The 22,807-nt window shown below is 37.6% G+C and overlaps 1 protein-coding gene across 5 annotated transcripts in view; it reads right to left on the bottom strand.

Annotated features, from left to right (window-relative positions):
* The window catches only part of LOC138751383 (uncharacterized), a 109,353-nt gene that overhangs the window by 56,247 nt on the left and 30,299 nt on the right, over positions 1-22,807 (bottom strand). For 3 of the 5 annotated variants that reach the window (XM_069913591.1, XM_069913590.1, XM_069913594.1), the window contains exon 3: positions 13,169-13,190. The exons of the other annotated variants lie outside the window; for them this stretch is intronic. In XM_069913591.1, the coding sequence (XP_069769692.1) occupies positions 13,169-13,190 (22 nt within the window). The remainder of the gene's footprint in view (positions 1-13,168; positions 13,191-22,807) is intronic. 5 annotated transcript variants of the gene reach the window in all.

Genomic DNA, 22,807 nt, shown 5'->3' with positions numbered 1-22,807 from the left:
TTGACCTGCAAATGAACAATGTGGCATCAATAAATTTGAGAGTTCAACTGTTTTCCAAATCTATGTTACATAGATGAAGTCTACTGGAAACTGTGATCTTGCATTAGATAGATAGCTTTCAAAAGAAAATTAAACAGTAACCCAAAAACAATAAAAAAAAGATTCATACATTATTATATCAAGCATTTTAAAAACAGGCAAGTTATTTCATACAGGTCTCTGTAATAAGTAATAATTTAGGTGCCGTCCACATGTCAATAAAGAAATCGAAACAATTTAGTGAATTGTTGGGCAGAAAAACATAGCGCTCGAAATCAGAAAGCATATCTACCATTAATCCAGAATGCAACTTAGCTTTTTTGTCACAAAGTGGATTCTTCACTTATATAGCAAAATAATAGAGAATATGAAAATTTGACACCATATAATAAACTAAAGAATAAAGAAAGCCTCCTTTTACTGTCTTTTCATTAAACAGACTATTAACTGTGTAGATTGAAAATATACTAATTTGCTGTCGGTATTCAATATTACAAAAGGTATATCTTCTTCATAGGTGGGAATTGCAGGCATAATGATTCTGGAATCTAAAAATATTGTTGGACAAAAGCTCAGTTCTTGCAAAACAATGCAAGATACATCTTTTGTCTGGTGGGGCAAAATACATTTAGACATTTATTTTGCTGATTTCAAAACCACTGCAAATATTTATGTTGTTCCTATTTTTCCAAGGCCCAATGATAATAGAAGGAGAGCTTCCCATCAGTTCCATTCTCTCAGTTAACTCAGTGTAACCTACTTAAATCATACCGCAACAATTCCTCACCACCTACACACAATTCTCCTGCCACCAACTTTACACTAGGAATAATTACAACAGCCTATTAAACCAACTAGCACACCTTTGGAAAGTGGGAGGAAAGTTATGCAGTTACAGGCAAAACATGTGAACTCCTCAAGAACACCAGAGGTCAAGATCAAATATGGATACTGGAGTTGCAGAATATCAATTCTTGCTTTTAAAAGAAAGAGAAAATTCGCCATCAGCACAAATTGCCTGGTACCCCTGACAGTCAGGGAGAGAATCAAAAGAGTGCCATCAGAGTCAGAGCGCTCCATGGTTGTAGTGAGATCCTAACCATTACCAATAGCGTAACAACAACCTTGCGCTCAATGTCAACAAAACCAAGGAGATTATTATAGATTTCAGGAGGAAGTCAGGGGAACATGACCCAGTCTTCATCGAGGTTTCAGTCGTGGAGAGGGTCAAGAACTTCAAATTCCTGGGTGTCAACATCTCCGAGGATCTGTCCACATAAATGCAAACACAAAGAAGGCTTGCCAGCAGCTATAATTTGTGAGGTGTCTGAGGATATTCGGTGTGTCACCGAAGACTCACGAAAACTTCTATAGGTGTGCCATGAAGAGCATTCTGGCTGGTTGCATCATTGCCTGGTATGGAGATACCAACTCTCAGGACAAGAATAAACTCCAAAGGGTTGTTAACTTAGCCTGCAACATCACAGACACCAGACTTCACTCCATCGAGGACATCTACATGAGGTGGTGTCTTAAAAAAAGCAGCCTCTATCCTCAAAGTCCCCCACCACCTCAAGGATACATGCTTTGTCCACCGCTCCACTTTCTCTACACCCAAATTGGTTTGGCACAATTCAAATGCCATCTATAGATTTGCTGATGACACACAGTTGTCAGCAGAATCACAGACGACAATGAGAAAGCACAGCAGTGTGAGTGATACTTTATATACAGGACTCGCTTAGAAGTACACTTCTGGGGACAATTTTTCAGGTCAAATTTGGGGGGGGGGGGGCAACTTTTACACGAATTTGACTACTGACTGTGGTAAACACCTGTGTCATTCAAGACTCAGGAGTTCATGTGGCCAGAACTGAGGATGGGGAGAGAGAGGGATGGAGGGGAGAGAGAGAGAGAGAGAGAGAGAGAGAGAGAGAGAGAGAGAGAGAGAGAGAGAGAGAGAGAGAGAGATACAGGAGATATACAGAAAATGTGATTTTTTTTGGCCACAAATGGGGAGTCAACTATTACATAAGTATACAGAGTACAAGTTTTTTGACAATAACAACCTTGCACTCAACATTAGCAAAACAAAATAACTGTGGACTTTAGTAAGGGGAAACCAGAACACAAACCAGTCCTCATTGAGTAGTCAGCTGTGGAGAGCACAAAGAACATCAAATTCCGGGTATCAACATCTCTGAAGATCCATCCTGGGGCCATCATGAAGATGGAATCATGAAGGTGGCTTGCCAGCGGCTATATTTTGTTAGGAACTTGAGGATATATTTTCTAAGATGTACCATCAAGTACATTATGTCTGGTTGCCTCACTGTCTGGTATGGAGATGCCAGTGCACAGGGCAGGAATAGGCTGCAGGGTTGAGCACTCAGCCAATGCCATCATGCGCATTAATCTTCACTCTATTAAGGACAACTGTAAGAGGCGGTGTCTCAAGAAAGCAGTCTCCATAATCAAGCACCCTCACCGCCCAAGCCATGCCCTCTTCTCACTGCTACCATCAAAAAGGAAATACAGGAGCTTGAAGACGAACACCCAAAGTGCCAAAAGCAGTTTTTTCCTCTAAATGGACAATGAATCACAGCCACTACCTCTCTTCTTTTGGACCTATTTATTTATTTATTTTAAGCGATTTAAAGAAATGTAATTTATAGCACCTAATAGCCTGAATACACCAGAGATTGTCTGATTTTGGAAGCCAAGTAGGCACAGAACTGGTTAGTACTTGGAGGGGCGACCACTCAGAAACACCAGGTGCTGTAGGACAAGTACAACTCTGTCTGCCTTACAGCAGAGAAAGTTAAAGAATTTCATGCATGTTACATTCTAAATGTAGTATCATGTGACAATAACGGAAACTTTACCTTTAGCAATACAGGTATGTGCCACTTAACTTCCACTATACATTCTGTGAAAATGGACATTATGCGATGTGGACATTGTGGAAACATTATATTACTGTATATACTTAGCGAAGCTGTACAAGATACTGAACTTAGGCAAAATTAAACATTTTATTTTCCCCCCCCCCCCCACTTTTTCAACTTTTATGTAAACACTTTCCAGCCTATATCACACACAATCTAACAAAGAGGATCAGGATCATCCACATCACTGTTTTCAACTTCTTCATAGTGTTCCACTGGAAGAGTTTCAGGTTAAATAACCAACATTAATGAAATGTGCAATGCCTGAGGGACCTGGGTGAGGCTCTCCTTGGGGAGGTGTTGCCTTCTTCAGGAATATGTCCAGTATTGTTTGCATAGTCTGCTTTTTCTTTTCTTCATATTTACATCTGGTTACATCCGCTACGTCGCATTTTCTGATCGGGATTCGCTGAACTCTATGGGTCCATGGACATATATGATGGAGTCAGTCATCGCCTAGACAGATGGTAAGCAGTGCATAACTGCACTGACACCCGAAATGCATAATACTGCTGCCGCAAAACAACAAATTAGTGACAAGTTCAAGACAATAAATCTGATTCTTATCAAGAGAGATATATATCTCTATCATCTATTGTTAGATAGGTCTACCTGAGCAACAACAAGAACAAAGCAGCTAAAGTTACATTGGTTTTGATGAGTGATTTGAATTTAATAGATTTACGGAGACTTAATAGATCTATACAGAGATGGTAAACAGATTTATACATTACAATTAATAAACAAATGAAAAAAATTTATGTAGGGATTGTATGACAAATACTATTAATGTAATATATAGATTAGTTTACACCACAGAAGTTGAATAGATTGAAATCAGACTTCTCAGATTTATGTTTTAGGTGTCGTGAAGACATGGGATATCTTATACATTTAGCATGGTTTTGTCCCAATGTGAAGGCCCTTTTGGGCAGATTTACAGAATTTTTAAAAGAACAAGTTACATGAATTGTCTTTCCAGAAAGTTCTGGTTTATTTTTAATTAGGAAATACTGAGGGTACAAGACCTAAATTAAAGCTATTAATTTATCAATCGGAATTTGTTAAATTAGTGTTAGCAGCAGTGAGGAAATGCATTGCAGTTTCTTGGAAGTCTGATACATCTTTGGGTATCCCAAAGTTGGCATGAAGAAATTCAAAGTTTGAAAAAAATTACATACGAGGAACAAGTACCCTATGTTTTTGCAAATTTGGTGCCTGTGCATCCAAATAATGGGATTAAATTTGTGATGACATTCTTCCCATGCCTCTAGATCTGCAAGATTCTCCGCTGAGTGTTTATGAAGAATCTGGAGATATGTCCTGGACTCCTCTCTCTGCAATCCAAACATTTTCTTTTTATCCCCCCCCCCCTTATACTTATAGAGTTGTATAACTTTTCTGAGGGGGTGGGTTGGGAGGGAGGGGGTGAAAACCATCATGTAACTTTAATTAGTTTTTAAAAAATCCATACCATTATATTGATTATGATTACTACATGTATGGAAATTTTTTTAAAATATTAAAAAGAACTCAAATGCAGGCATTCTGAAACAAATGCCCTGAAATGTTTCCTACACTTCCTGCCACTGAACGGCAAAGTATTTCCAGTGTCTCCTGTTTTTATCTTGAATCATGATAGAAATGATCTGTGCCTTAAAGTTTATACAGTATGTTTCCCCATTTCCAAAAAGCTTGGGACCCAGATAGTTTTCAGTTATTGGTTTTTTTTTGGTTAACAGAACAATGGCTTTAAGCAGCTCAGTAGCATCAGCAGAATTCTTGCAGCAGTTAAGCCAAAAAAAAAGGCTTTTCGAACATGAAATAATGTTTAATACGTACCAAAAAACAACTTGATCTCTGCTTACAAAGTAAGATAAATGCAGCAAACACTAGAAATTCTCCTCAATTAATTTTTCAAATGTTTCCTCCAATGTCACCTGCCTCATTAACATTGGTTTTTGTCTTACAAGTCTCTTTGATTTTATAAAGTGACTTGATTTTTTTTTGTTTTGTTATGAATGTACAAGGCTCTTGTCCTTCAATTAGTCCATCATACATTTTCTCCATGCTGTCTATAGGCACTTTTTCTAAGTCAACTAAGTCATCTTCATCGTGCTCATCTTGGTGCAGAACAATTTCAACTATTCCACTATCGGTCAGTGAATGAACAACTGGAGCCTCATTATCGGTTTAAAAACTTCAATATCCTCTTCTTCCAGCTTACTGACAGACTCTGAATGTATATTTTTTGCAGATGTAAGGAGGTCACAGAACATTTTTTTCCTCACCAGACAAAAAAAATTCTTCAAAATCACCACCTTCTTCATCAATGAACAAAGTTGCAGGCCAGATTGTGCCAGGCATATATAACTGTTTTTGGTCACTTTGTTCCAAAGAATTGGCAGCAGCATAAATGCATCCTTTATGGGAAACTCCTTTTGGAAACCCAGTACACCTAAGCCTCTGTTAACCGCTGACAGCATGTCGTTCAAGTGTTTTCATATTCACTCTTCATTGATCTAAGCATTCCTTGGCTGAATTAAGGACATCATATTTGGAAGTATATGACACGAACATTGTTTTTGATTAGATTTTCAGCTTGAGGATGAGCATTTGTCGAGGAATAAAGAATCTTAGTCATCATCCAGTCCATCTTTCCCGCAGTAAGCATGACCCACTGGCACAAAATGTGAAGGTAAAAGGTAAAGGTTCCATTATAGTCATGCAATACTACATTTAGAATGTAACATTGATGAAATTCTTTGATTTTCGTCTACCAATCAGAAAAGATATCCCTAGTGACCCATGCTTTTTTGTTTGCATAATATGGACTGGGAAGAAACTCACTCCTTTAAAACAACGAGGACACAAACTTTTGCCTATCACAGCAAGCTTATGCATGCCTGCTGCATTAACACATCCCAGTAGTTATTCTGTCCTTGGCATCTTTAATACCTGCAGGGGCTGTCTCATCAGCTGCAGCCAGTGTTTTTCTGGGGCAATAACGCCAAAACACTGATGTCTCATCGGCATTATAGACTTGTTCTGGCGTCAGATTTTCATCAACGACGATCTTGGAAAACTCGTCAATGAACTTCTCCGCTGCTTTGAGATTAGCAGATACTTTATCACCACTAATCTTAACAATTTAATGTAGTGTCTTTTCTTAAATTTACTAAACAGCCTGTTGAATATTCAGTTCCCTTCAATTTTCAGACAAACCATTATAAATGGCATGTGTTCACTGTGAAGCTGACAGATCCACTCCATCAATACACGGTTGAGTTCTTCATTTTTACCTTTATGCAGTGTTTTTCTATCTTTCATCGACTTCTGTTCATTACTTTCAGAATAGAACTTCTATTTCAGTTTATCCTTCTGTTTCTTCAGGTCATAGATAGTGGTCGTTCCAACATCATACTCTTTTATAATAGGTCTCATACTAGCATCACTGTCCATTTTCGCCAACAGCAAGACAAATGCTTCCTCCTTTTCTTTTCACTGTCATCCATAGTGCTATCTACAGACCTTTTTTGCCATTTGCAACTATATTTATGTATAGTACATGAGAGCTCCATAGTTATCAAAATGGCACTAATAGAGCATCAGAACCCCACATGGGCAAGTCGGATGATAATTTAAAAAAAACTTGTGACCTCAGGTCAGCACCGCAAAAAAGTTCAGTTAACAGAACTTCAGACAAGGAGAAACTTACTGTAGTGAAAGGCATGCATCTATTTTGATTCACAGTGCCAGGTAGGATCCATGCCTGACTACTCCAAAGAGATCCCCAAAAATACAGGTGGAACTTTTTAGACAATTTGATTCATTGGCATATCAAGAAACAGCAAAGAAATTTGATGCTGGCAGTAAGAACATCAAAGTTATGCAGAAAACCTGCATCCTAGACCTCATCAAAAAAATTAGCAAGGCTCATCAATAATTCTTATAAGCTGTATCTACACACTAACAACCTTCATGCAGAACTTCAGCCCAGGTTAGCAATGGACTGGTTGGTTAGGCAATTATCATAGATCCCCAGTTATTTGCAGCTGCCGAGACAACGATTTTCTCCCCATTTTAAAGGTTGGAAGTATATTCAGTGTAAAGTGTACACAATTTTGGAGTATTAGTTCTATATGCAGCAGAAAAAAAATCAAGATTTGGATTGATATATTCGCATCCACAAGTCATGACAACCCAACAAAAAAATATCTGAAGACCTCAAATGTGTAATGGCATTGCCATCAACAATAACTCTACCACCAACATCCAACATACTGGGTCAGCCAGCACAGTTTAGAAATGCAAATAGAAATGCTATTTATTTATGGTTATGAACAGGTATCCATTTACAATTTCTAACACACAATTGGAGAGTGATGAAATATTCTTCATTTGTTAAGAAGAGTAGTAATACTAAAAAATCAAATTCGATAAGATAATGCGGCCCACCTGACGTGTACACTATCATCCACTCACTTCCTCTGCCATTGTACAATCAAAAAGAGGTATTCATGCAACTCCAAAAAAGACCAGCAAGAAGGACAAAAGCAGAAAGTATATAGGGATTGTGCTGGGATATGGGAATGCATCATGGCCTCGGCCACAGCACGCGCTTTTCGGCAGCTTGATTACGTCAATGCCAACATGGGATGGGGCGGGGCTTGTGCCTGTCCTTAGAGGTGCACGAGGGCATTCGAATAACGGCAGTTGGAAGTGAAACTCACACCGACATGTGGTTTCTTTCAATCGCTGTAACTACCATTACATTAGTGACCCTGATGAGCCCAGACGTTTCTGGCCTCTCAATCATGGACACAGCAGCAGTCAACGTAGTCGCTGTAAAACTGCCCCCCTTCTGGATGCTTTGCCTGCGCACATGGTTCAGGCAAGCGGAAGCACAATTTCACCTCAAAGGCAGATAACCTCAGACTCAAACGATGTTTTACCACGTCGTCAGCGCCCTCGACCAGGAAGCAGCCGTCAGAGTGGACGACCTGATCCATGACCCACCCAAGTAGGGTAAATATCCCGTGCTCAAACAACTACTCCTCAGCATGTTCAGCCTGTCCAGATGCCAGCTCGCCGCAAGGCTCATGCACCTGGATGGCCTAGGAGACAGGCCCCTGTTCGCCCTAGCAGAAGGACACAGACCGTACCTTATGTTTGAGCAGACATTCCTAGAGCAGATGCCGGACAATATCCAGCTTCTGTTGGCCAATGAATACTTCTCCGACCCACACAAGGTCGCAGCCCAAGCAGATGTCCTATGGCGCGCAAAGCGGGAAGATTAGGCCGCCGTGAGTCAGGTGACACGCCCCGGTCATCTCAAATCAGTCCTCATGGCGCGACTGGATGGTCTAAACTGGACGGACAAGCTCCCCTGGGTCCTGCTGGGTATCAGGATGGCCCCCAAGGAAGATCTGGAAGCATCCTCTACGGAGCTGGTTTACAGCGCACCCCTTTCCCTACCTGGTGTTCCTCTGCACAGACGCTGCTAATGGATTTGAAGGACAAGTTGGCCATGTTGGCGCCCCTCCCCCCATCATGTCATCCAGCCAGCATGTATCCCTAAGGATTTAGCCACCATGGACTTTGTGTTTATTCGATAAGGCCCATACTCAGCCCTGCTCCAACGTCCCTACAAACGCCTCTACAAAGTCCTGAAATGGGCAGACAAGACATTCACCCTGGACTTTGAGGGCAGAGAGGAACTGTTTACGGTGGGCAGGCTGAAAGCAGCACACTTAGATCCTAGTCAACCAGTGGTTACAGCTCAGCCCAAAAGACGGGGACGGCTACCCAAGCAGCAAGACACTAAAACCACTTCTGGGGAGTGTTGTGTGACGGTGCACATCGATACGCAGGCGAACTGGCCCGCGATAGCAGCGCAGCTGCGTTAAGATGGCACCGTCAGGTTTTGGGATCGCAGCACGCACTTTTCGGCAGCGTGATGACATCAATGCCGACGCGGGGAGGAGCTTGCGCCTGCCCTTAAAAGTACACGCGGGAATTCGAATAAAGGCAGTTGGAACTGAAACTCACACCGACCTGTGGTTTGCTTTCAATCACGGTAGCTATTGCTACAGGATAATACTAATTATCTCTCTTCAAATGGGAAATGGTGTTCCTTCATCATAGTTGAAATCCTGGAACTTCCTACCAACAGCACTGAATTCTTTCATTAGACAATTTGGTGATTAAAGAAAGAAGTTCATCACTAACTTCTCAATGGCAGGGAGGGACAGGCAACAAATATTGACTTCGGCAGCAAAGCCCCAATCCCATGAACGAGTTAGTGACAAGACACATCAGCATCCATCTTGTAAGAAGCTTGAGGTTCGTGGCTCATAACCTTAACTCACAAATGAAACATCAGATTCAAAATGTTACCCATTTGGAGCATAATACTTCTGGACTTTGAGAGAATGGAGTTTCAGAACCAGCAAAGATGAGCTTAAGGAGACAGTTGCTAATTGAAGACTAGCAATCATTTTGGCTCAAGAATTTTAACTCTGTGGAGGGTGACTTTCCACAGAACTGTAACAAGGTTCAATATTTGAATAATTGAGAATTTAACGTGCAATTGTCAGTGATTTGAGGGAAATGATTTTCCAGAGTTGGTGCAGAAGGAAACAATTCATCTAGCTCCAGCTGGACAGCTGCCTCCAAATGCATCAAGACTAGATTCCTTTCATTGTCATGCGACAACATTTTCTTTTGCCTCCATGAGGCAGATAAAGAATCACCATTAGCATTGGGTGTGCCCCTTACAGTTAGTGAAAGAAGCACAAAAGAATCCCTTCAGGGACCTTGACTGACTGTGGGTTTGGCTCCAGCATTACTACAGCCTCTGCAACTACAGACCCCTGTTTGATCCATTGGCAACCTGAGATCCAGACCTAAACTTCCAGGGCCAGAGGTCCTTTCGGTGCCTTTGGAATGTCTTGAATCCCAGTTCTAATACTTAGTTCCCATGAGCCAGCCTTCAGCAGCCCATTTGCATCCTTCAGTTACTGAATCTGGGCCACTGCTATGGTCATGGACCTGTAGGGCCATCTCCTATGGTTCTCCCCATTTCTGATGCCTTGTGCCAGTCCACTGCTTCCCCAAGAGTATGCAATCCCTCTTGGCAACTGCCCAGATCAGGTGCCGCTATCTTGGGCACAGATCCCACAGATACAGGATTTTAATTAAAAACACAATTGGTTCCTTTAATGGGCCATTTAAACCCTGAATGGAGCTGTCCACAGTTGGATCCTGCAGAACAGCACTCTTGTCTCCATTTCTTGGGTCTGCAACAGCAGTAGCAATGCCGTTACAGCAGCTCCAAACCATTTTTATGGGATGCCATTTTTTTATTTTTATAATACAGTTAATGTGCCTTGATAGTTATTATCCAATGCTTGGACATAGGTTCAATGTCTAACAGTTAGCAAACATGTCCTTCCTCACTAAAGTTGGTCAATACTTTGAAGTGAAAGTCTTAATTTTATTCCCTTATAAAAACTGTAATTTGATAGAGAATATAATTGTTTACAAATGCCTTTGAATTATTTTAAAATGTGTCCAAAATTGCATGAAATTTAGCATTCCAATTCATTAAGAGTCAAAAAACACAGATGTTTGCAGAGTTAATAGCCAATTCTGAAAGCCATAGGTAAATAGTAATATTAGAACAAATGCGTGTCTATGTGGGTTTCCTTGGGTGCTCTGGTTTCCTCCCACAGTTTAAAAAACATACTGGGGCTCTAGGTTAATTGGGTGTAATTGGGCAGCTCAGGGTCATGGGCTGAAAGGGTCTGTGACTGCGCTGCATGCCTAAATTTAAATTTTAAAAATTTTTAAGAAAGCATGTCATTTGTTCAGATGTTTAATCTAAATGCAATCTTTGAAAGCATGATATCCCAAAAGGAATTTAAGTGATCTTTTGTAACAGATTCTTCAATGAAGAGAGTCAGGAAGTTACTATCAGAAGGCACTACAGATAATCCCAATTACTGCCAGATTTAACAAGATTATTTCAGCAAGCAACTTTGGTAGTGAGATAACTAATGGTCATCAGAAAGTAACCTTGCCTGACTTATTTACTCTCAGTAACTTTGGGCATGTGGGTTTGCACTCATTTCCTAGTCTCTTAACTGTAATTCATTCACTTAGCAGAGATTCAATATCAAAACTAAGGTCTTATCCATTACATTAAAAAAAACACTTAAACAAGTGCACGGATAGGAAAGGTTTATAGGCCAACTGAAGACAAATGGGACCAACTTAGTCAGCAAGGGCTGAAGCACCTGTTTCCATGATGTAGAACTGTTATGATTCAATTCACTGATCAACTGACAGGGATTTCAGTTGATTTAATTAATAATTTTTGATGCTCCAACAGTTCTCAAATTCTATAATTCCAACAGAGCTATTAGCCTAAAAGCAGAGCCACTGTGCTGAAATATGAACTGTATCACTATAAAAACTTTAGTCCAATATTTCAGAGAAAATTGTGCTGTATCATGTTGTTCCAGGATTTTGATTTACCACATTTGTCAAATAATGACCAAAATTATTTCAAGTGTGCATCCAGCAAAAAGAATATGCAAATATTCTTCCAATTTTGGTCTAACATTTGCATTAAATGGGAGTAGATGCTTGATAGGATAAGTTAAGGACTTTGTCTTTCGTCACATTTATGCAAACAAGAATAAATTGTTTTAGATCAGGGGTGGGCAAAGTAGTCTAAATGTCTAGGCTATAGAGAAATTTATGATTGATAATATTTATTTAATATGCTTGGGAGTCGATGAGATATCAAGGATTCTATGAAGAGGTTGATGGTTTAAAATGTTTGCCGACCCCTGCTTTAGATGGTTCAAAACAGGAGGTGTCCAGAACAATGGAGCATTCAACACAAGAATATGGGTACACAAAGATTTTGCTTTGTTTTAGATACAGTGCCATTATTTAATTTGAAACAGGACAAGATTTTGTCAACCCTGTAGCAAACATGCCACTGATCTATACACCAGAAGTCAACTATGGTGAATCAACATTTTGACAGCAAGATTGTTCTTGCCAAACGTTACCACTCTTAGTATTCAAAATGTTGCAAATAAGCCACATGTTCTGTTCATGCTTTTGTGCACTTTGGGATTTGTATTGTTCTCCCAATATGAGGCACCATCACCAAATGGACAATTCTTGCTATTAGTCAGTGATAAGTGAACTTTATGCATTTGCTTCTGGAATTTATTTTCCTTGCCCTGACACATTAACATTTTAGAATTGTGAGTCAAGTTTATGCCACAGTATTCTGTATCACTCTGGTGATTGGATGAGTCTTGCACATTCCATTTTTGATGTAGAATTCCATGGACTTGAACTAGGCATCAAGTCTGGACAAAAATCACCAACCTAAATACAGAGAACCTGTGATAGAGGTGGTGTATTTCCAATCAGTGTGCAGCAGCAACACTTTTCAGCAGTGACATGAAAAGTGTTACATTGACCCAACCGGGAACAGAATCAAGCTTAAAAAGTTGACTTCTTCCCCTGCACCAACAGCATTCTTAACTGAAGGTGAAAGAGAGGGATAAAAACTTTAAATATGGCTGAAATATCCATTTCTATGGGGGGGGGGGGGAAGTGATCAAAAGAATGATGGATAAAAGAAATTTAAATTGATAAATATTGCAGAATGGCTAAAAGCAAAATGGGGAATGTAGTGTGTCATTTCTAAAATTAGTTCAAAATCAAGAAACTTTGATGTAAACTTCTTTGCTGTGGTTTGGCAAAAAGCAATGGTTCCATGTTGTATGAACAGTTGGCCAAAATAAATCAACAAGACAAATAAAAAGTAATTTCAACTTGTGTGTTTTGTCTTGTGGCCACATGCCAATACTTCAGCTTTGGAAGTTACATCCAGGCATGGCTTTGTTTCAATCCTAGTATGGATTGGAATGAGGAATAATGTTTGGAACTCTTAAGCCTATTTTATGGCTTAGATGTAAACTGAAACAAATATTCAGTTATTTTCCATGGCCACAAATTATTAACAGGGTCAACCATTACATTTGTAATTGAAATGTGTCAGGGCATCATTCAGTTAACATAAAGATCAGAAGAATTAGACTTTCAATTGTATCTGAAACAAGACCTTAAAAGAATCTTGAAGTACTTACCATTTTTGAGGGTTTTCTCATTCTGTCACATGAAGTTTGAGATGGACCATCGAAGAAATTGAACAGAAAAAAAAATTAACAGGATTGCTTCTGTTGGGACACAAAACTGAAATACTTTGTTAACAAAGATATGTGCAGATTGTTTTTCTTCAGAAGGAATCTTTTCCATTGTTCTACAAAGGGAAAGTTACACTTCTGAACATGTTCTGCAAAAATTCAAATAGATTCTTTTATTCTTCTGACCACTGTAGAAAATAAAATTACAAAACTAATTTAAATACAGTGTCAGAGAATTGGGTTGTGTATTTCAGAAAACAGATTTATTATTGAAAATTTATTAAATCACTTACCATGAGAAACTTAATTACTTGATGCTAAAAGAGTCAATATTCTAAGACTTTGTGAGAGAAAATGTTTATGAAATTATACTTAATGTGTGAAAGTGTATCAATAGAATGATATAATTTCCAGGAGAAATTATGGATGTAAATTCAATCCAAAGTTGGTTAAAATATTCTGACAATAGTCTCTCATTTTGCCTGATTATAAACATTTTCTGGTACCATTCTCCTCAACATTTCTCTGTTCCTGTGCTAAGGACTGATATCTTGGAAAAAATCCATTTTCTAATCAACTTCTGGTAGGTGAAGATATGATATGTCCCTTTGCTTCTGAATCGTATCATGCATTAAAATCCACAGAATGATGTTCCTCTTCTTATTTTGGCGCTGCCTGACTAAAGTCACTTTTTCTGGATGCACAGAAGTTTAAGAAGTGCAGTTTTACTGCCATATTGGAGTCAAAAATGTGTGCATCGTTTACCATATTGATAGGCATCGCCTTCAATGTCAACTTGAAAGAAAGACATGTGAAACAGAAATTTTTGAAAGATTCTGTCAACTTTAGACAGAAGACTGAAATCAAACTGATGTGTTGCACTGAGGTATAGGTCATTTAGGACCCATTAAGGATCAAACCAATGTTAACAGTATCAAATATTTGACAAAGAACTTGACCATAGTCCAAACTGAATCAATAGCTACCAGAGCAACGGAAACAATTTTCCACCAGATTTTTAAAAATCTGCAAGAGAAACACAGTGAGTTGAGCAGGATCAGTGAAATAAAAATAATGATCATTGCTTCCAATCGGACTCTTCATGACAAGCATGTCTCCTGAAAGTATCAGCCTCGTCACAACCTCTTCTCACCAGTACCTTTGACCAGCACCTCAAGGTTCAAGAACAGATTATTTCCAATCGCTATTAGGCTCTTGAACATCCCTTGTTACACTTAACAGGGATGATTCCCACACCAAAGGACAGCTTGCACTATTGCTGAGTCACTTTTTTGCCACAGGACAACTGTGAATATTTATTCTGCTAGTTTTGTATTTATTGTCACTTTTTAATTCAATTAAGTATACTAATTATGATTGGGTTTTTGCCATAGTACCCATTTAGCTGCAGCAGTAAGAGTTTTGGTATACATGTACATTGTACATGACAATACTCATTATCATTAATTGAAAAAACAAAAATCACAAAACATGGAATTAGCTATGGAGTTAAGTCATCAGTGCTTGCTTCAATAGAACTAGAATCTCCAGCTTCTGCTCATCATTAAATTCTGTTTTATCCTCATTAGTTAAGTAGAGCAAAAGTAGGACCCACATTTAAAAAAAATCTTAAATGTCTGTTTTCTACATTGTGTTACAAATCGGACCCGTAGTAATTCTCAAAGGATTAAGATCGATAACAATACCAATCAGGTAAAACAAGAAAATTTGTAGACTATGATTATAGTTTACACAAAAATGCTAGAATTGTAGTTCACAAAAAACATTGCAAAATTAATGAGTTTCTCCAGCATTTTTGTGGAAACAACAATAAAAGTGAATATATTCAAATACTTGAAGTCTCTTTTTTCTCCAATCACTAAGATCACTAATATCCAAAAGTCTTGTATCAAGTTCTCTAACATTGTTCAGGTTAGCTGGCTGCAAGCTTGATTCAGGCAAGGTATCTCAAACTGGAAGCTTTACTCTTTAACATTTAAAAGGACCAAAGAACATAAGCATATTTTGCACCCCAACAATATGGCCAAAAAATATGTACAAACCAGTTTTCTAGTCCAATTTGCATGTTTATTTTAGTCTGAACTAACCTTCAGAAACAAGATAAAATCTTAACTTGGAATAAACTCTCACAAGACCAAATTGCTACCCAGAAGAAAGAAAACATTACAAAAGACAGCACTAATGCAACAAGCCTTCAATTCAGCTGCCTACTTCTGTAAACTGAGGGCATTGGAGGAAAATGTTTCAAAACAATTTTGTCACATCCAAAAGAACAATCAAAAAGATTAACGAATGAACAGGGTATCCAACACAAAACTGTACCTTTTCCAAAATAGACAGAAAAGGAAAAAAAATGGCAGTTTTCTCAAACTGTGTTCTTCAACAATCACATAAACAACTTCAAGATTTTTTAAAATCAAAATCAAGAAATGCAAAGTAGGGAGCATGGCATGATGGCATGGGAAGAAGACATGGAAAAACACCTCCCCCTGGCAGAACTATTAAAAACCTGTTTTACAACTTTTTAAAAAAATTGGAAACTTAATAATACTGTTGAAGAATCCTATCTTGCAGCTATGAGGAAAATTAAGGTTCAAATGATGAAAAAAAACGGCAATTAAACAGCTTGGAACTGTGGAAGAAACTCGGCCTACCAGACAAATGGAGCCTCAAGTGTCAATTTCAGTTCAGCCCTGGCCAGAGTGAGAGTCTATGGGTGAGGTTTACACGACTCTTGCGTCGACCTACAACTATCCTCTCCAGAGCAAGATCAACCGTGCATGCGCTACACTTGAACTGGCCCCCAGGCCGCGGGAGGACCTGACCTCCCTCAGCCCAGTGACTCTGGGTTGGTGGGGTCTGCACTCGCAGTTGGGTGGCCCTGATGGAAGAAGAAGAAGACGTCGCTGGATTAGAAGAGGAGGAACAACTTTTGGAAGAACCAGAAGACTTGACTGAGGAACTGAGAAAAACTTTTAAGCTTAAATCAGATCCAGTATATTCTAATCTTGCTTTATCTGATATATCCAAACAATTGCAGAATTTGACTGTTCAGATGAGCCAGGGTTTCTCAGTGGTCAAGGAGCACTTTATTGAGATGAAAGGTGCAATGTCTGATATGAGGGTGAAATATCTACCATTAAAATGGATGTTAATAAGTGTTTGAGAGCTGTGGATAAAGTCCAAGATAATTTTAAAAAGAATGAAGAGGCATTTCTTGATTTTAAAGATGATGTGGAGCAAAGCAAGTAAAAATAGAGCAGATGGAAGATTAATTTACAGGTTGGGAGATTCAGAAGAGTGATTTGTTGAAGAAGATTGATGTCTTGGAGAATCAGAGTCAGAGAAGTAACATTAAGATTGTGGGTCTTGGAAGATTTAAGGTTCGGATCCAGTTCAATTTTTTCAAAAGTGCATTCCTGAGGTTTTGGGAACAACCTCTTTCCTAGATGGCTTGGAACTGGACAGAGCTCATCGAGTGATCAGGAAACCACTTCTGGGTCAGACGCCACAATCCATCCTGATTCAGTATTTGTGTTATCAGGATCGAGAGATGATTGTGAGACTTGCAGTACAGAATGCCAGGCGTAATCAGAGTCCTTTGATTGTTAAGAATAATAGTTTTTTTTAAATGCTGATTTGAGTCAAGCTGTTATTGAGCATCGTAAAGAATTTAATGTGGAAGAAGGGTTATTTCAGTTTGCTTTTCGTTACCCTGCTATGTTAAAAGTTTTTTTTAAAATAGGGATTATCAGGCTCAATTTTTTGATAATGATACAGAAGCTCTTACTTTTGCTAATTCTTTGCCTGTTAATAAGCAGGATCAAGACCAGTTTACTCAACAACTTGTGTTGGTCTCTAAAGGAAAGAATGGAAAATGAGAGATGGAAACTTAACAGTCAATTGACATTGATATTGATGATGACCAAGTTAACCGTGATTTGGAGGCAGCTTATCATACTTGATTTGATTATATATTTTTTGCTGTTTGTTCTGTTCAGGAGGAGGTGGTTCAACTGCTAATTCTTCCAAAGTTGTCGGCCACTTTGTGGCATTTGCCACTTCTATGTAACTGAGGGGGGTACTACACTTATATTGTTGTAGTGTGGCAGCATGCCATTAGGCAGGCGAACTGGCCTCGCATATCATGCACGCGGCAGGGCAGCCGGTAAAAATGGCGCCTCTACACAGCTAACCCTGCTACCCATCTTCGTGTCGTCTGCAAATTTTGAGATATTGCTATCTATTCCCACATCTAAGTCGTTGATATATTGTAAACAACTGTGGCCCTAGCATGGAAGCCTGCTGTACCCCACTAGTCAACGGCTGCCATTCTGAAAAGAACCCATTTATTCCTACTCTTTGCTTCCTGTCCATCAACCAGTTCTCTATCCAACTTAATACCATACCTCCTATACCATGCTCTTTAAGTTTATACACTAGTCTTCTGTGCGGACCAATCCACTGATTCCCCCTATCCACTCTACTGGTTACATCCTCAAAAAACTCTATTAGATTCATCAGACATGATTTTCCATTCACAAAACCATGTTGGCTCATCTGATGATACCACTACTTTCCAAATGTACTGTGATTGCTCCTTTAATAACTGATTCTAGCACCTTTCCTATGACCGACATCAGGCTAACTCATATGTAGTTTCCTGGTTTCTCTCTCCCTTCCTTAAAGAGTGGGGTTACGTTGGCCACCCTCGAATCCTCAGAAACTAATCCAGTATCTAAGGAGGTTTGAAAAATTATCACTAAGGCATCAACTATTTCCTGGGCTACTTCCTTCAGCACTCTTCGATGCAGACCATCTGGCCCTGGGGATTTAATCTGCCTTAAATCCCTGCAATTTAACTAATACAACCTCTCGACTTACAATTATTTCCTTTATTCCCTCCCTCACATTCGATCCCTGATCCTCAACATTTTCCTGAAGATTAGTTATGTCTTCCTTGGTGAAGACAGAACTAAAGTAGTCAAACAGTTTGCCATATCCTTGTACCCAATAAATAACTCACCTCTTTCTGTCTGCAACAGACCCACATTTGTCTTAACTAACCTCTTACTGTTAACGTATCTATAAAAGCTTTTAGTCATTTTTTAATGTTCCCTGCCAGCCTCCTCTCATAATCCCTTTTACCTTTTCTAATTAATCCTTTTGTCCCTCTCTGCAGAACTCTGAATTTCACCCAATCATCAGGAATATTATTTTTTTGGGCTAATTTATATGCTGCTTCTTTGGATTTGATACTCTCTGATTTCCCTTGTTAGCCACGGATGTGCTACCATCCTTGATTTATTCTTTTTACAAACTGGAATGTAAATTTATTGTACTTGCTCCAAGCTATCTTTAAACGACTGCCATTGCATTTCTACCGTTAGTCCTTTAAGTACCACTTGTCAATCATTTTTAGCCAATTCACATCTCATACCATCAAAGTTACCCCTCTTCAAGTTCAGAACCTGTGTATCTGAATCACATTCCTTTCTTTTTTTTAAAAAATTTTTTATTTTTCACACCATAAATCACATTAACCATGGGTACACACTTTTTCCTTTTCACACATATACAGTGCCATTTTCTCCGCCCCCACCTCCCTCCTCCCAACCTACCCTCCCCACCCCACCCCGTCCATTTAAGATATACAATCTAGGATACATTTAACCAGTCAGACAATGTTGTCACTCAACAAAAATACACCAGAAATTTTACTGCGTCCATTCTTTTCATTTCCTTCTCCTTCCATCAACTTAGGTAATGATTGTCCCCGGTAGGTTTTCGCCATTGTATTTAATGTAAGGCTCCCATATTTGTTCGAATATTTCAATATTATTTCTTAAACTATATGTTATTTTTTCCAATGGAATACATTTATTAATTTCTATATACCATTTTTGTATTTTCAAATTATCTTCCAATTTCCAGGTTGACATAATACATTTTTTTGCTACGGCTAGAGCTATCTTAACAAATCTTTTTTGTGCACCATCCAAATCAATTACAAATTCTTTGTTTTTTATGTTACTTAGAAGGAAGATCTCTGGATTTTTTGGTATATTGTTTCCTGTAATTTTATTTAATATCTTGTTTAGATCTTCCCAAAATTTTTCTACTTTCTCACATGTCCAGATTGCATGAATTGTTGTTCCCATTTCTTTTTTTACATCGAAAACATCTATCAGATACTGTTGGGTCCCATTTATTTAACTTTTGAGGTGTAATGTATACCCTGTGTATCCAATTATATTGTATCATACGTAACCTCGTATTTATTGTATTTCTCATCGTTCCGGAGCATAACTTCTCCCATGTTTCCTTTTTTATCTTTATATTTAAATCTTGTTCCCATTTTTGTTTAGTTTTACCATTTGTTTCCTCATTCTCCTTTTCTTGCAGTTTAATATACATATTTGTTATAAATCTTTTGATTATCATTGTATCTGTAATCACATATTCAAAGTTACTTCCCTCTGGCAAACTCAAACTGCTTCCTAATTTATCCTTCAAGTAGGATCTCAATTGGTAATATGCCAGCGCTGTATCTTGAGTTATATTGTACTTATCTTTCATTTGTTCAAAGGATAAGAATCTATTTCCTGAAAAACAATTTTCTATTCTTTTAATCCCTTTTTTTTCCCCATTCTCTAAAGGAAAGGTTATCTATTGTAAAAGGGAGTTACTTGTTTTGCGTCAATATTAGTTTTGGTAATTGATAATTTGTTTTATTTCTTTCTACATGAATCTTCTTCCAAATATTGAGGAGATGATGTAATACTGGAGAACTTCTAAGTTGTACCAATTTTTCATCCCATTTATATAATATGTGTTCAGGTATCTTTTCCCCTATTTTATCTAATTCTAATCTCGTCCAATCTGGCTTTTCCCTTGTTTGATAAAAATCTGATAGGTATCTTAATTGTGCGGCTCTATAATAATTTTTAAAGTTTGGCAGTTGTAAGCCTCCTTGTTTATACCATTCTATTAATTTATCTAGTGCTATCCTCGGTTTCCCCCCCTCCATAAAAATTTCCTTATTATTTTCTTTAACTCCTTGAAGAATTTCTCTGTCAGTTGTATTGGCAATGCCTGAAATAACTATAATATCCTTCGAAAAATGTTCATTTTAATACAGTTTATCCTTCCTATTAGTGTTAGTGGTAAATCTTTCCAATGCTCTAAATCGTCCTGTAATTTTTTCATTAGTGGATAATAATTGAGTTTATATAGTTGGCCGAGATTTTTGTTTATTTGTACACCTAGGTATCTTATTGCTTGCATTTGCCATCTAAATGGTGATTCCTTCTTAAATTTTGAGAAATCCACATTATTCATAGGCATTGCTTCACTTTTATTTACATTTATCTTGTAACCCGACACTTCTCCATATTCCTTCAATTTCTTATATAATTCTTTTATTGATAGTTCTGGTTCTGTTAAGTACACTATAACATCATCCGCAAATAAACTGATTTTATATTCCTTGTCTTTTATTTTTATTCCTTTTATATTATTATCTATTCTTATCAGTTCTGCTAGTGGTTCTATAGCTAACGCAAACAATAAAGGTGATAGTGGGCATCCCTGCCGTATTGACCTGCTTAAGTTAAATTGCTTTGATACATGTCCATTTACTGTCACTTTCGCTAACGGTCCCTTATATAATGCTTTAATCCAATTAATATACTTCTCCGGTAAATTGAATTTTTGCAATACTTTGAACAAATAATTCCATTCTTCTCTGTCAAAGGCCTTCTCTGCGTCTAAAGCAACTGCTACTGTAGGTGCTTTGTTTCCTTCTACTGCATGAATTAAGTTAATAAATTTACAAATATTGTCTGTTGTGCGTCTTTTTTTGATAAATCCAGTTTGGCCTAAATTTACCATTTTCGGTACATGCTCTGCTAATCTGTTTGCTAATAGTTTAGCTATTATCTTATAATCTGTGTTAAGTAAGGATATTGGTCTATATGACGCTGGTGAGAGTGGATCTTTCCCTTGCTTTAGTATTACTGTAATTATTGCTGTTTTACATGAATATGGTAAGCTTTGTGTTTCATCAATCTGGTTGATTACTTCCAGGAGGGGCAGAATTAATAAGTCTTTAAATGTTTTGTAGAATTCTATTGGGAATCCATCCTCTCCTGGTGTCTTATTATTTGGTAATTTTTTTTATTATCTCTTGTATTTCTACTATTCCAAATGGCTCTGTTAATTTATTTTGTTCCTCTATTTGTAGTTTTGGTAGTTCAATTTTAGTCAAAAATTCATCTATTTTCCCTTCTTTCCCTTCGTTTTCAGTTCTGTATAATTGTTCATAGAATTTTCTAAAGTTTTCCTTAATTTCTTTTGGATTATATGTAATTTGTTTGTCTTTTTTCCTTGATGCCAATACCATTTTCTTAGCTTGTTCTGTCTTAAGCTGCCATGCTAGGATTTTGTGCGTTTTTTCACCTAGTTCATAATATTTCTGTTTTGTCTTCATTATATTTTTCTCCACCTTATATGTTTGTAGTGTTTCATATTTTATTTTTTTTATCCACCAATTCTCTTCTTTTAGTAATATCTTCCTTCATTACTAATTCTTTTTCTATATTTACTATTTCCCTTTCCAACTGCTCTGTTTCCTGATTATAGTCCTTCTTCATCTTGGTTACATAACTTATTATTTGCCCTCTAATGAATGCTTTCATTGCATCCCATAGTATAAACTTATCTTCCACTGATTCCGTATTTATTTCAAAATACATTTTAATTTGTTTTTCAATAAATTCTCTAAAATCCTGCCTTTTAAGCAACATGGGATTTAATCTCCATCTATACATTCTTGGAGGGATGTCCTCTAACTTTATTGTCAATATTAAGGGTGAATGGTCCGATAGTATTCTAGCTTTATATTCCGTTTTTTTTTACTCTATCTTGCATACGTGCTGATAACAAAAATAGGTCTATTCTTGAATATGTTTTATGTCTAGCCGAGTAATATGAATATTCCTTTTCCTTTGGGTGTTGTTTCCTCCATATATCCAAAAGTTGCATTTCTTCCTTCGATTTAATTATAAATTTGGTTACTTTGTTCTTTCTGTTAATTTTTTTCCCAGTTTTGTCCATATTTGAATCCAAATTCAGGTTGAAATCCCCTCCTATTAATATGTTCCCTTGCGTATCTGCTTTGTTCAAAAAGATATCTTGCATGAACTTTTGATCTTCTTCGTTAGGTGAATATACATTGAGTAGATTCCAAAACTCCGAATATATCTGACATTTTATCATTACATATCTCCCTGCTGGATCTATTATTTCCTCTTCTATTTTAAATGGCACATTTTTACTAATTAATATAGCTACTCCTCTCGCTTTTGAATTATACGATGCTGCTGTTACGTGTCCTACCCAATCTCTCTTTAATTTCTTATGTTCCAATTCAGTTAAATGTGTTTCTTGCACAAATGCTATATCAATTTTTTCTTTTTTCAGTAAATTTAGCAGTTTCTTCCTTTTAATTTGGTTATGTATTCCATTAATATTTAAAGTCATATAGTTCAACGTAGCCAT

Source organism: Narcine bancroftii, chromosome 1 (assembly GCF_036971445.1).
Source record: "Narcine bancroftii isolate sNarBan1 chromosome 1, sNarBan1.hap1, whole genome shotgun sequence".
Taxonomy (NCBI): Eukaryota; Metazoa; Chordata; class Chondrichthyes; order Torpediniformes; family Narcinidae; genus Narcine; species Narcine bancroftii.
Note: the sequence above shows the minus strand (reverse complement) of the source record. Positions and strands in the feature narration are given on the sequence as shown.